This window comes from Xyrauchen texanus, chromosome 45, assembly GCF_025860055.1.
Source record: "Xyrauchen texanus isolate HMW12.3.18 chromosome 45, RBS_HiC_50CHRs, whole genome shotgun sequence".
NCBI classification, from domain to species: domain Eukaryota; kingdom Metazoa; phylum Chordata; class Actinopteri; order Cypriniformes; family Catostomidae; genus Xyrauchen; species Xyrauchen texanus.
The window spans coordinates 8,623,269-8,638,091 of NC_068320.1; the positions used below are offsets into that span (position 1 = coordinate 8,623,269).

The window sequence follows — 14,823 nt, forward strand, 5'->3', positions numbered from 1 at the left end:
CGACCCTGTGACTCTGCTTCACAGAAACTGTTTGCTTGTGCAAATCCTTTTCTGTCCTCCATATGTCAGTCGTGGCACGTCTTAACAGACGGATGCTGAAGTTGGGTGGTAGCGTGATGTTACAGGCTGTTTAGCGTTTCAAGGCTCACTATGGAGCCAGTCTGGATATGACAAGGCTGTGAATGGGACAGATTGCTTATGTATGGGACAGCAGGCCATGTTCATATTCAAGTGACCATAATGACCTTCAAACAGGCTGATTGTGTTGGTGGCACAAAAATGTGTCTATTCGCACACTCACTCAAAACATACGTCCCGGTTATGGGTCAGCGCCTGTGCAGACACACATGGCCATTTAACACAATCTAGTTTTATTACACAACACTTTGGTGAGGTATAAATCACGCCACATGGTCTGCTTCAAAGAGTTTGGAAACAGGCTGACCTTTGCGTCGGTCAAAAGTCCAAATAACTTGATTGACAGTAGATATCATCTGTGACCGCCCACATTTTCAGCAGCCTAGGTTTCGGATGGATATTTCCCATTCATATTCTACATAGGCATTTCAAAGATCGAACCAAACCAATCACAACACTACAACATTTGATTCAAGGCAAACTATACTGGAGGAATGGATGAATTAATGATGTAATCAAATCATTCTGGGGGTTTTGTGACTTTTTAATGTATTTTTATAACAGACATCATCACTACAGTCTTGCTACAACTATTGCTATTATAGCTTGCTATTCACCAAGCAGGTGGTTAGCTAACAGTAGCTGACGCTACCAAGCTAGTCTCCGTTAACCTGTAAAAACTCACCCGATTGGTTGATCTTGCATCAGGTAGTTTATACACAAGTATACTAATGCATACCACCAAACTGATAGAAGTGTAATAATATTACAATTGTAAAATATTTATTGGTGTTTCTATAACTTTGGGCACTTTAACGTCCCAGAGAGAGACAGAAGGGAAAAAGGGCTTTATTCTTAAATAATTATCTTATCTTTTGTCTGTTGAATTTGGGGTAAAATGTTTAATTCTGAGATCTGAGTGCATCTGTACTTACCATGTAAACCACATAGCTTAAATCTAGCATAGTGATCACAGGGGCTTACCGATCATCCATGTTCCTCTTGTTAACCTCTGACCTGACTCCACATACTTCACATAAGCTCTCTAAATATATTTTCTCTTCTCCTAATCTATCCCACTTTCTTGTGATTAAGATCTATACTCCTTCTCTCTCTGTCTCAAATCTTTATTCTGTATATTCCCTCACTTTCTTTCTCTTTCTCTGGGTTAAATGAGACACTCTGACTGCCATGGGTCAAAAATCACAGTGGCTCAAACTGCTTTTAAAAGATCTTAAATGTTCTCTCAATAGGTCCCAATTAGAGCTGAAGGGCTTTTTTGTACTGAATACTAAAACGTACCAAACAAACTGCTTTTTCTACAGTATAGGCAGGTTCATGTGGATTGGCTTTTGCCTGCTTTTAATGTTCTGACATGAATGATTCACAAGTAATCTCGGCCTAAAGCCACAGGCCTAAAAGCAAAATTCAATGCAGAGTGCTTCCAACTGCAATTACAGCTCAAATTCAGTGCTTTCTGGGCTCTGACATGCTGGACAGGACTGAAAATGACTGCAGCGCTAGCTTTTTTTTTATTGAATTGCTGGTGTAATCTGTGAAATGTCAATTGCTTGATTAATTGGAGGTGAATCTAAAGTCAGTCTCGGATAAGAAACAAGTTATATCCAGCAATGATCAACAGCACTGTAATAAAATCAGTATTGATTCACTGGCCCTCGAGAACAAGATACTGAAACAGAAAGCCGTCATTTGTGAGTCATTGTAGGTGTCTGGGAAGTGTGTGTGTGTGTGTGTGTGTGTGTGTGTGTGGGAAGTGTTTATGTACTGGTCAGTGTTTTAGATATTTAGATTCATTTTAAGAGCTTCATTAGAGCATCCGTTATCTGTAATTAAAGATTTTTATCTGTAATTAAAAATTAAACAGTTTAACCAAATAAATATAAAAATTAATAACAAAAATAATGAAAAACCATTTACTTATCCTTATGTCATTGCAAAGCTACCCATATGACTTTCTTTCTTCTCTGGAACACAATAGGAGAAGTTTTGCAGAATATTTAATGCTGCTCTTTTCCTTCCAATAAATGTGGAAGGGTACTGGGGCAGCCGATGTCCAAAAATGACAAGAAAGCACCATAAAGAGATACGTACCACTTATGTGCTATATTCCAAGTCCTCTGAAAACATACGACACCTTTGCCAAAGAGTAAAAACCTAAATTTAATGTTCTCCTCCGCCGTAGCTCTCAAATCTCATTGTCCCTTCCGCATATTCAAACTTGCCACATCACGACAGATAATGTGTCACAAGACCAAACAGTGTTCACACACCATATTTGAAAACAGTGTGAAATAGGATTGAGACCTGAAGTGGAGGGAACAATTTTCTGTAAATATCAGTTTCAATTTTGGTTTGTTAATCACACAAAGTAATCGTATGGCTTCAGAAAACGTTATAGTGCACGATAAGTCATTTTATGATGCTGTGTGTCCTTTTGGAGCTTGACAGCCCCTGATCACTATATGCTTTCATTGGATGGAAAAGAACAGCATGAAAATTCAGGCTGAATACAGGATACAAATAAATCTACTAAGTGCACAGGTAGTGTGTATGCATGTTTGTGCGTGCCAGTGATTACCCCTCTGCGTGCTATAGGTTGCCGACCCCTGCTGTAGGTTGTTCCAAGCGTCTTGGAGAACTTGACACAGGCTAAATTGGGATTTTTGAGGACGGGGGACCCAAAGTAATCTCAAAATGACCAAATAGCAGCCAATTAATAAGCCTGACTGATAAATATGCTGAATCTGATTGGACGTGTTCTCAGAGTGCTGATATATGTTCCAACAGCCCTATGACGCTTTACTGTTTGTATCACTTTGCTGCTCAATGTTCGTGGCTTTCCTAATAGTGGCGGGGATTTTCATTCATAGTTCATTTCAATTTAACTTACTAATTTGCTCACTGACCATTTCTGGAGATTGGATATTTACTCCAGTAGGTGGCGATAAAGGAATATCACACTTGCAATTCAGTCTATCAGCACAACAACAACCACGGCACTCTTATGGTGATATTGCCTAACTATCACTATTCTAAATTTTTGTTAACCCAATGCTTTGATGCATTGAATGAATTTGAGATATTAGAGCAACTGTCCATTGAGTTTCTGTTGTCTCGAAAAGATCCCCAAAACACCCACACCACCACAAACATGTGCTGCCTTACCTGTCCCTCCCCTCTGTATGACCAGCGTGGCCTCTGCTCCAACCGGACACTCCTTCAGCAGCTCCACCACTTGTGTGTGTGACAGTGTTAACGCAGGTTGCTGGTTAATCTCCACAATGAGATCGCTCTCGCACAGCCCCGGGCATCCCTGCGCCTCTAGAATCTGCTTTACCCTCTGCCCTCCATTGCTGTCTTCTATGGTGAATCCAAAACCATCCGCCCCTTTCACCATGGTAACCGTCAGCAGCTCTCCTCCAGCCATTCCCGACGAGGCCATGGAGATGCTGTCCTTGAGCAGTCCGGTATCCAGGTGGGTGTCTCCAGGGTGTGGCTGTCCCAACGTCGTTTGAAGGGGGTCAATGAAGCGAGCCGTACGGGAGATGTATTCCATGTAGCTGTCATAGCTGTTTCGACCGTTGACCAGTAGAGGGCGCTCAATGAGCCCGAGAGGGGATAGGAGGGTGCTGGCTATGTCCTCAGGGTCGTAAGGAAGAGGGTAACCCCTGCACAGGACAAGGGTTACGCTCTGACCAATCGGGACTGACTGGAAAAGTTTCACCACGTCGGCGTGGGTGGTGCCCAAGACACAAACGTCATTGATGTAGACGATTACATCTCCTAGAGATAAAAAAATAAATAGGCACAAAGAAACAGATATTAGTACGGTTTCAGAATGTAGTGAGCTGCCTACCTAGACAGCATTTTAAGGCTTCAGAGGCATGGTCCCAACGCTAAGGGTTGTTCAAAAGGTTAGCAGCATATTTACAGTATGGTGGCTTTTAAGGTTCCTCGTTTTGCCCGTCATTTCACGTGTCCTTTACGGAATAGGTCTGCATCTGAATTAAAGGGATAGATCCCCCAAAAATTTAAATTATCTCATCATTTACTCACCCTAATGCCATGTCAGATGAGTGATTTTTTTCTTTGCTGAACATAGACAGAGATTTTTAGAAGAATATCTCAGCTCTGTAGGTCCATACAATGCAAATAAATGGTAACTAGAATTACAAAGCTCCAAAAAGCACATAAAGGCTGCATAAAAGTAACCCACATGACTCCATTGGTTAACCCCATGTCTTCCTTTTTTACAATAAATTCTCCTTCCCACCCAGAAGATGTTGATATACACAAAGAATGTGAATCACCAAAAAACAAAAGAAGAAGAAAGTGAAAGTGGATATTTGTAGAAAGAAAATGACTTAAATATGTGCCTGGATATTGGAGTGGTAAATTACATTTATGCTGCCTTTATGTGCCTTTCTGAACTTCAAAGTTTTGGTTACTTTTTGGTTACCATTTACTTACCTTGTATAGACCTACAGAGCTGAGATATTCTTCTAAAAATCTCTGTTTGTGTTTAGCAGAAGAAAGAAAGTCAGACACATCTCGGATGGCATGAGAGTGATTAAATTAAAATTTTTGGGTGAACTATCCCTTTTTAGACAAATGTTTTTGTGAAACATCTTATGTCTCTAAGACTTTTGCACAGTATTGTATATATATATATATATATATATATATACACACACACACAGTATAATATAAATACATACAGTATATCAGAATATGAATAATAATAATATTACATTTTTTCATTAATTACAAGTGCTTTCTGGGCTCTGACATGCTGGACAGGACTGAAAATGACTGCAGCGCTAGCTTTTTTTTTATTGAATTGCTGGTGTAATCTGTGAAATGTCAATTGCTTGATTAATTGGAGGTGAATCTAAAGTCAGTCTCGGATAAGAAACAAGTTATATCCAGCAATGATCACATATATCTAGTACAATCTAATTAAAATGGACTTTTTCAGCCAAAATGTATTGTACTATGTATTTTAATTAGTGCTATCAGTAAAAAATGTGAAATCACGATTAATCGCATAATTTGTCATAGTTAATCGTGATTAATTGCAGATTTTGAAAGTGCTTACATTTTACTCTATATTACAGTATACTCTTATATCCTATCAAAATGCACTTAATTCCTACTTAGGAAAGAAAACAAAACAATATGTAACATTAATGCTTTATTAAAATTTTTCAAACAAAGTATTCCACATTATGATAATGGCACTGATTCAAGTAACATTAAATGTTTCCTAATGTTGAAGTGGGAGGTTGAGTAATTTAAAAGTCTATGCAACTACAAGTTGGACTTCCATTACAACGTGTGTTAAATCTCTTAAACTCTTATCCTCCACAGATTGCTGTAGCAGGCTGAAGCTACAGCAGTCGTGAAGCTGCATTCATGATTCGCATCAGGGCGTCAATACTAGCGTCATGCGCCGCTTTGAACACCACATGAAAAACACTTTCAAAAAACATTTAATTTTGTGTTTTGGTGTTAGTTTAGACATGGCGTGCTTCTGTGGTAATTAAATTGCACCTACCAGAGGCTGCAAAGTACTTGATTTATATCACAAATCCCATCTGGGCTTGTTTTGTACAACAAATATCCTTAAGAGGTCCTTTCCCCATCATTTGTTCACTGAAACTGTGCATGTGTTTGTGGTGTGAGCATCAGTGTAATGACTCCAGGAGCAAATGTTCTGCCATTTTCCGACGAGTGTATATGCTGGTTTACACTTTATTAATGGTAAATGCATTAATCGTGATTAAGAAAAACTAACACGTTAAACCTTTTTAATTAATCACACACATAAATGTGTTAACTTTGACAGCTCTAATTGTAATACTTATTCGAGTATCGCATTGTTAGCATAGCAACATGCTAACAGCAAAATCCATTGAAATCAATTGTGAGTCGAGTCTTCTGTGCGCTTCACGTGTCGTGCGCTACCTATGCAGTGAGCCCAAAAGAAAGGCAGATGTCAGCTGCCTATGTAGAAGCAGACAGCAAAGCAGCTCTAGGTTCTGGAACAAAGCTATTGAGTCAAATAAAATAATAACATTTTACCTAATAAGAACATTCTCTCTAATCAGGATGAAAAACGTTTGCCAATTGGCCAGCTTTTAAGTCATCCAATATTTATTCATGTCGTTTCCCTTGGCAACTGTGACAATTACAGCAAACCAATTTGAAGGCACAAAAACTCTTTTCTCAATCCTACTGAAGTATCTCTCATTTAACAATAGACTTTAATTGTGATCTTTACCTCCCTTTCATCAAGACTGCTTACCAGACCTTCCAACTCAATTTGTGGCTTGTCACTCATTTTTTTACTCTTTCCTCAGTAATTTACGGATAAGACGTACGCTTCATTAGTTGTGGAAATAACATACTTTTTGTTTGATGCCTCCTCTTTCATGTGTGTGGCAATGTACACTGTTTAAAATAGTTGACATATAGCATGTCATACTACTTTATTTTTTAAATACCCACATACTTAAAGGTATATTTCTCCCCAAAATGACACTTTTCCTTTGACTTTATGCTTTTTTGGCATTGCAATCTATTTCCAGCAGGAAATGCACATTTAGTTAGGCTTTGGCCTCTGTCTTGGAATGCTGAAAAAAAAACAAATGGGTCTCAGAGTGTGTCTGTTTGTTACTGGTACAATGCTTCCATTTCCAAGCGACATTTCATGCAATGGCATACGCTTCTATCGATGGGCCTGGCCCCTCCTGACTGGTGTGTGGTGTGCAGAAATTTTAATTAATCTTGGCAAATACTTTTGACATTTGACTAGAGCCTCTTGCATCTCAATCAATAATCTCACATGCTTCTGGAGAGCAAATGATAGCGGTATGAACCCGCTGTGCCACACCTAGCTTTGTGTCAGCATCAATCTAGACCAAATCAGCACAGGGCAAACCAGATCATTACACCTATCCAAACAAGGCATTACCATCCACTTAAAATTCAAACTCAATCCTAAGATACACTACATGCTAAAACTATGTGGTCACACGAGTAAGAGTTTGGCTGTTTGGCGCATCAGACGATTTCAGAACGGACAGTGCCATTTGAGGCTGCGACTAAAATACTGTATGTCCAGCTTTCAGCATTCCCACAGGTAATCACAGCCATGCTGATAGATGGACAATAAATTATGACTGCGAGTATGAATTTGCTTTTATACAACAGTTCAATAAATGCACAAGTAAATAAATAATTAGGGAAAAACTAAGGACTGTCCCAAAAAACGCTCATGTGTGTGGGATCTGCTGTTGGTAGTTCTAAAGATGCACACAAGCCTCTGTTACTAATTCGAAAATCACATTTTAGAATTCACTTGGGCTGTTTAATAAGTTATTGGAAAAGCAAGGACATGTGTGTGTATGAGAGGGAGTGAGAGAGAGAGAAAGAGAGAGAAAAAGAGAGAGAGAGTGACCGAGCATGTGAATACCTGCTTCTGTTAGTTTAACTCTATTCCTCAGCTGTAGTGTGATAGTAATCTGATCTGATCGTGGAGTGATGCTGCCATACGTGCTATCGGAATTATACCAAGTGTATTTCCCTCACTTTCAAGTTTTTGTTGTTGGAGAGAAAACATGGAGGATGCAATTTGAGCCAAATCAACAGCTTTATAGACAAATATACTTGTGCCTCATTTATAAATTTTTTTTTTTTTTTTTTTTAAATATGGTTTACAGTGAGGCCCTTACAATAAAAGTAAGGGCCATATTCATTAAACTACTCAAAAATCTATATTTTCATATGATCTTAGTGTGATAAAATCACTCGCCAATTCAGTGCTGGTAAAGTCATGTTAATATGTATAATGTTATATATATATATGACCTTAGAGTCTTGGCAACAATAAAAAGCTATGAACATTTTCACTGTTATTGCCCAGGAAAAAAGATACAATTCATTGTGCACATGTTGAATGTTTGTGACAACTTACCCCAAACAGCAGGGCATGTTTTCACAGTATATGGGGTAAGTTGTCACAATGGAACCTGCCATTACACCAGTAGCAAATTTGCATAATTGGACTTTTGATCCAAAATCCTATCATTACTGAGATACTGTATAGCCCTTGTGACAACTTCGGTCTCCGGTATATTTTTGTAGCTATATCACTAATAGAAAAAAAAACATTTTAAACTCTGCTGCTTCACTACAGACCTTAGTCTCTGAAGGGGAAGAGGGGTTGCATACAGCTAACGACAGAGTCTAACTAAGAAGAGCTCTGAGAACAAACGTCTGAGTCGTCTCATGTTGGCGCATGCCAGGAAGCCCAGAGGAGCACCTGCTCTGCCACTGGAATTCTAAATGAACACAATCAATACACAATCCACCGCACACTGTCGCTGAGCAACAAAAACAGACACTCTACTTTATGTGAATGAAGCATTAAACATCTAATATATGCAGAGCTCTTCTAGCAGGCTTATGAGTCGTGTGCTTCCTGTCCCTAAGCAGCATACTAGTGCACCTGATTCAACTCATTATGTGCTTGTTAAGTTCTTTATGAGAGGACTCTGGTGCAGCTGTGAGGGGCAGAGTAAACATACACACCGCGGACGCATCTATTATGTGCTTGTATGGGGTGGATGGCAGAACTCAAAAGATCACAGCAGTCTGCATGATGGGTTTAATTTATCAGCAAATACTCGGCCAGGAGGAAAGGGTAAAGAGAAATATATGTCATGTTTGTCACATGACAGGTAGTTATTGTGGTAGTCATGGTCTTGTTTTCAGAAACAAAGGGCCTGGGTAGCTCAGCGAGTAAAGATGCTGACTACCACACCTGGAGTTGCGAGTTCGAATCCAGGGTGTGCTGAGTGACTCGAGCCAGGTCTCCTGAGCAACCAAATTGGCTTGGTTACAAGGGAGGGTAGAGTCACATGAGGTATCCTCCTCGTGGTCACTATAATGTAATTTGCTCTCGGTGGGGCGCGTGGAGAGTTATGCGTATATGCCGCGGAGAATAAGGTGAAGCCTCCACACGCACTATGTCTCCATGGTAACACACTCAACAAGCAATAAGATGCATGGATTGACGGTCTCAGATGCGGAGGCAACTGAGATTCATCCTCAACCACCTGGATTGAGGCAAGTCACTACGCCACCATGAGAATCTAGAGCATATTGGGAACTGGGCATTCCAATTTGGGGAGGAAAAAAATTTTGAACAAAATTTAGCAAAACAAATCTAACAAAATAATACAATTAAAAAAACAATTGCCAGTGGGGTAAGAAAAATAAACTAAATAAATAATTACATAAAAATAATAATAATAATTCAAAAAAGAAGGGTAGACATAATAGGTTTTGGCTTCAGCCTAATTCCTTTTCGGCCATTTTTAAAGATAATCCTGGGTCAATCCTCATTACATTTAGATTTTATCTGAAAAAAAAAAATAATAATTCATATATTACATAATTTTGCAATGTTTTGTTTGTCATTGGGTTTCTAATTTTGTCACGTCATGCTGGGTAGCCCACCCAAAGAGAAATCTCATTGGTCTAAAATCCCACTTTACATAGCTGTATGATAAATGTCAAAAATGCTCTGATTGGCTTTAATAGTTTCGTGTCACACTGTAGTGTAAGGCAAAATAAACTAATGCATTACTGTATACACAACAAAGTAACTTTTAAGTAATTAGTTGCTTTTGTTAGGAGAAATGCAAAAAATGGGATGCATTACTTTTAAATGTAACATTCCGCTGCACTGGTGTTGCTCATCTGTGTGCTCTCATCTCTGAGTGGGTTTCATCCCTGAGCACCGCAGCCTCCCTAATCTAGCAGAATTGGGAATTTCGCACTAACATGGACCTGAAGCTCCTCCACAACACTGTCTAATTGTGTGTGTGTGTGTGTGTGTGTGTGTGTGTGTGCGAGACTGTGACTGCGGAACAGCACAAGTAGGACAAGGAGCCCAGGGGAGCAGGAAGGGTGGAAGAGAGGTACACAGGGGAGAGGAAAGGAGCAGAGAGGATCATTTTCACCAGTACCAACAACAATAATAAAAATAAAGTGGCATCCTGGGAGATGCATTGCCTATATTCTGAATAGATAAAAACAACGTTTTAAAGAAATTTAGAATCAATGTGTCCACTTATAATGTTGTTTATTGCACATTGTACATTCTAGCGCTGTTAGTGTGGTTTTATCGTCTGATTTACAAAAGGACAGTGCTGGGTAGATTACTTTGGAATTGTAATCCAGAACTGATTAAAAATGACCAGCACACTCAAAACTGCTGTAATAGTGTGTTTGAGTAATCCTGCCACAGTCACACTCCCAACTACACTGGGCTAAAATTATAGGGTTCATAAGCCACAATGTGATTAATAGATACGTCCCCTGTTGCAGAAAGCACACACACACACACACACACACACACACACACACACACACACATGTTGGGTTTCCATGTTTCATGGGGACTTTCCATTTTCCATAGACAGAATGTTTTTTATACTGTACAAACTATATATTATTTCCCCCAACCCTAACCCTACCCCTAAACCTAACCCTCACAGAAAACATTCTGCATTTTTACATTTTCAAAAAACATCATTTAGTATGATTTATAAGCTGTTTTCCTCATGGGGACTGACAAAATATCCCCACAAGGTCAAAAATGTCAGGTTTTACTATCCTTATGGGGACATTTGTTCCACACAAAGTGATAAACACACACACACACACACACACACACACACACACACACACACAGTGCCAATAAATACATGGCCCATCAAGACATTTAACCCCTGACTGTTTCTAACGAACTATCAACCAATAAAATGAAATTTTCACTCTGCAACCCCAACAGTAGCATGGACACAAACAGAGATTGAGAGATAATAGCCAGCTGGGAACTCAGTTTGAGTGAGAATAGCACATTAGCACCATTCAAACATCGACCTGCCAGCATGAAAGCATGTAGTTTACCTGTAGCCATTTTCCCATCCTGTGCTGCAGGCCCATCTGGTATGACACTTTTGACCTGTAGGAACTCATCTGGTTCGTCACCGCCAATGATGGTGAAGCCAAATCCCATGTTGCTTTTCTGCAGAGCTGTCGAAAGGAAGCTGCCCTTCAGCTGTGTGGGGTCCCGTGTGAATCGAGGCTTTTCTGCCAGGGCAAAAAGATGTAGTAACACACTAGTTCACAATAAAGCAATGCCAGTTGAAGATATCCAGAAATGTATGGGGTACTTTGTAAGCCACTCTAAAATCATTACAAGCAGCCAATCACGCCACATTGGGGAATCCTGGGTAGAAGGCCAAGCACTCTGCTTGCAGCCAAACATAGAACAGAAGAGTGGGAAAGGATGGCTTGTTTTTTGCTCAAGCCTCACTTTGGAACTTTAAACGCACTCCAATGTTACATTTAATGCTGTTTAGCCATGACCAGGGTTGTCTCTGGAGACTTAAGCAAAAAACAAACAAACCAAAAAAAAAAAAGCCAGGAGAAGAACCAGCGCAGGCAGACGGGTTCTTCTATTCTCTCAGAGAGGAGAAAAGCAAAAACCATTCTGGAGAAGCTCTTTAGCTGCAATCGTACAACAAGGACCTTTGTACTGAAGAGCTGCTTCTTCAAAACTAGAGATGCTTGCTTCAGTACTGTATGGAGTTACAAGATCCCTTTCATAGTTACTTCATCTCCTTTTCTTGTTTAGAGTTTGTTTGGTCAACCACCAAGTTCCAGTGTAGACCTTTAGCCATTTCTGCTATGCATTTGTTAGGGGCAACAGCTGGTCCAGATACCCAGCTGAAAACCCAGCTTAAACCTGCATGAAGTTTGCAAGCTGATCCAGGCTGGCTTTGAGCTGGTCTAGTTGATCAACCAACATAATCTATGCTGGTTGATCAAGTTGGTATTGGTTAAGCTAGATAATAGAGCACAACAGTCTGGTTCCGAAAGTACAAATCCAAATGTTTTTTCCATAGGAGAATTGATTTTTAATGGTAACGTATATCCTTCAAAGTCCTTGAGCACTGAGGTTGTTAATCGATGGTAAGCATGTCTGTTGAAGCTATCAGCCTGCATTGTTTAATCTTCATTAAAAAAAAATTATGTGATACACTGGGAATGACACAATCCCTTCACTTTCAACTACTCATATATTTGTATACTGTATATCTGAATATTTTGTAATACACTTTAAATATATTGTTTCTATACTTCTAATCAACATTATATTGTTTTTAATTCAATTATATAATTTGCAATGCTTCATGGGATTGTAGTTTGTGCCCTCATTAAAGTTTGTCTTATTGTAAGTAAGTAAATTTGTGATTCACTTCAGGGCTGGTTGGTTTGGTTCATGGCTTAGAACTCTTTTGTGAAGACTTCTAGGAAATCCCTATGGAAAAATATGAATAAATGTACTTATGGAACCAAGAAAAGTAGGCAGGCACTGTTGTGCTCTATAGGGTTGTAGAAAAAGTTAATATTTCCAAAATCGACTAGTATGTGGGTTGTCTGAATGACAAGTAGTCGATTACCATGACTTCATGAAATAAGACATGTTTCTGGATCAACCTATTCCCAAATAGATTTAGGGGTAGGTTATGGTAAAGACTATGTTTGTGTGACACGAATGGCAAAATCTCTGTCATCTTGACTAGTCAGAACCAAAGCATATGGGTGCTAAGTTTAGCCCTTAATCAAGAAATAAAATAATAATAGGCTAAATAACTAATACATTTAATTGCACGAAACCATCACATTCCTCACAAATAAGAGATTTTGCATAATAAAGGGAACATTGTTCACAGCAGGTGATGTGAAGGCTGACAGTAATTGTCTTTATTTATTGTTGAAGGTGGTACATTTGTTATTAAAGCTGTGCTGTAGTGGAAATGCTTTAAAAGGGATGCATTAAAATGAGATATTTCAAAGACTGTTGCTATTGCTGGTTTCCATACAATTACAGTAGATAGTGACTCATTTTAAAGCCTATAAAAGCACCCAAAATGTTTATAAAAGCAGTCAATGCCACTCATTCAACATATTCCAAGTCTTCTAAATCGATAACATTAACTTTGTATTATGGCTGAATCTGATCGAAAGTTGTTATTCACTCTAAAATCAAATAATTCTTCAACTCTCTGTATACAGAGCATAAATCAAATACAGCGACACATCAATAACATCAAACCTCATTGCTTCTTGCATCATGATGACATGACGTTTGGTCATTAGACACGCAAGAACCAATGAGGTCTGGTGTTACTGACATGTCGCCATATTTGATTTTGGCTTTGCAATACATAGGTTTGATTTGTGTGTATATTGATAAAATGTTCAGCCTGTTCATTACACAGAGGGATTGTATGCCTTCAAAAGACTTGGAATATGATGCATGAGTCACATGGACTACTTTTATGACTCATTTGGATGCTTTTTTAAGCTATAAAGTGAGCCACTATCAACTGCTTTTGTATGGAAATTAGCAATTGCAACATTGCACAGTACAATTGCAAGTATATTTTTTCATTTTCCGCAAATAAAGTAAGTCATACGGGTTTGGAACTAAATGAGGGTGACTAAATAATGACAGAATTTTAAACTTTGGGCAAAATATTTAGTCGATCTCACTAATCTCTATTCAAGTCGGTTTTAGACGACTATTCGACCATCCTGTCTCACCATTACTAGATAAGGTAGACCGATGGAAGAAACCAGCACACCAGCATCCCATGCTGGGAACCAACATCCCCATCACAACATATGCTGGTCACCAGATATGCAAGTGTTTATGGCAGGGTAGATGTACTCATGCGTATCCTAAAAGCGCAGGCAAAAATAAAATACAAAACCCCCAAAAATTAAATAAAGCCAACAAAAAAGCCTCCACGGGTTTAGAAACTGAGAGAATGCTCCGTGGAGGGGCTTAAGGACTATGCAAAAAAGCCAGGAAAGAGACTTCTGCAGTAGTTCCTACACTGCACAAGGTGGTGCCATTTTAGGGACGTACCATGCAGTCCAAACACACCGGCCCGGTACAGGGGGGCCTCAGACAGGTCAGTGAGACTGTGAGAACGCTCGGGAGCGGGTCCCACATATGCCAGTCTGGCCCTGGGTAAGGTAGCAGAGGAGGGGCTCTCCTCCACTGTTATAAAGAAGAAAAACCCTCAACTCACACAGGAAATGGATACATGTAATTTGAGGAACTGCACAAAGAAGAGTTAAGTTTCAATAGGAAATGTAAGGTGATTTTGCCAAGTAGAAATTGCTTCTGGATCAACATCCTAATTAAAGTGCCTAAGATTTGCTGGTCACCCAACCTGGTCATACTGATCTGTAGGCAGTTTTTTGGGGGATTTGAGACACTTTTCAGCTGGTCATTCTATGAGACAAGATTGCCAAGCAGCTAAACCAGCTGAGTACCAGCATGACCAGGATGGGAAACCATCTAAGACTGGATTAGGATATTTTTTTTTATCTTTTAGAAAGGTAGAACTATATTCCAATCAGATTTCACGGTTAGGTTCAGGGTTAAGCATAAGGCTGTGGTTAAGGTTAGGTTTAGGCTAATTTATACTTACTGGTCGAACAGGTTTCGCTCAGTTCGCCAACAAATGATGGCGAAATGCAGTACGTTTTTCTTCTGCCAATGTGTTC

The 14,823-nt window shown here is 39.3% G+C and overlaps 1 protein-coding gene across 1 annotated transcript in view; it reads right to left on the reverse strand.

Moving 5' to 3' along the window:
* LOC127637422 (membrane-associated guanylate kinase, WW and PDZ domain-containing protein 2-like) overlaps window positions 1-14,823 on the reverse strand; it is a 283,966-nt gene that overhangs the window by 64,468 nt on the left and 204,675 nt on the right. Inside the window, exons 9-10 of the mRNA XM_052118464.1 lie at window positions 11,143-11,325; window positions 3,325-3,942 (exon numbers count right to left, since the gene is read on the reverse strand). Coding sequence (XP_051974424.1) covers window positions 3,325-3,942; window positions 11,143-11,325 — 801 coding nt within the window. The remainder of the gene's footprint in view (window positions 1-3,324; window positions 3,943-11,142; window positions 11,326-14,823) is intronic.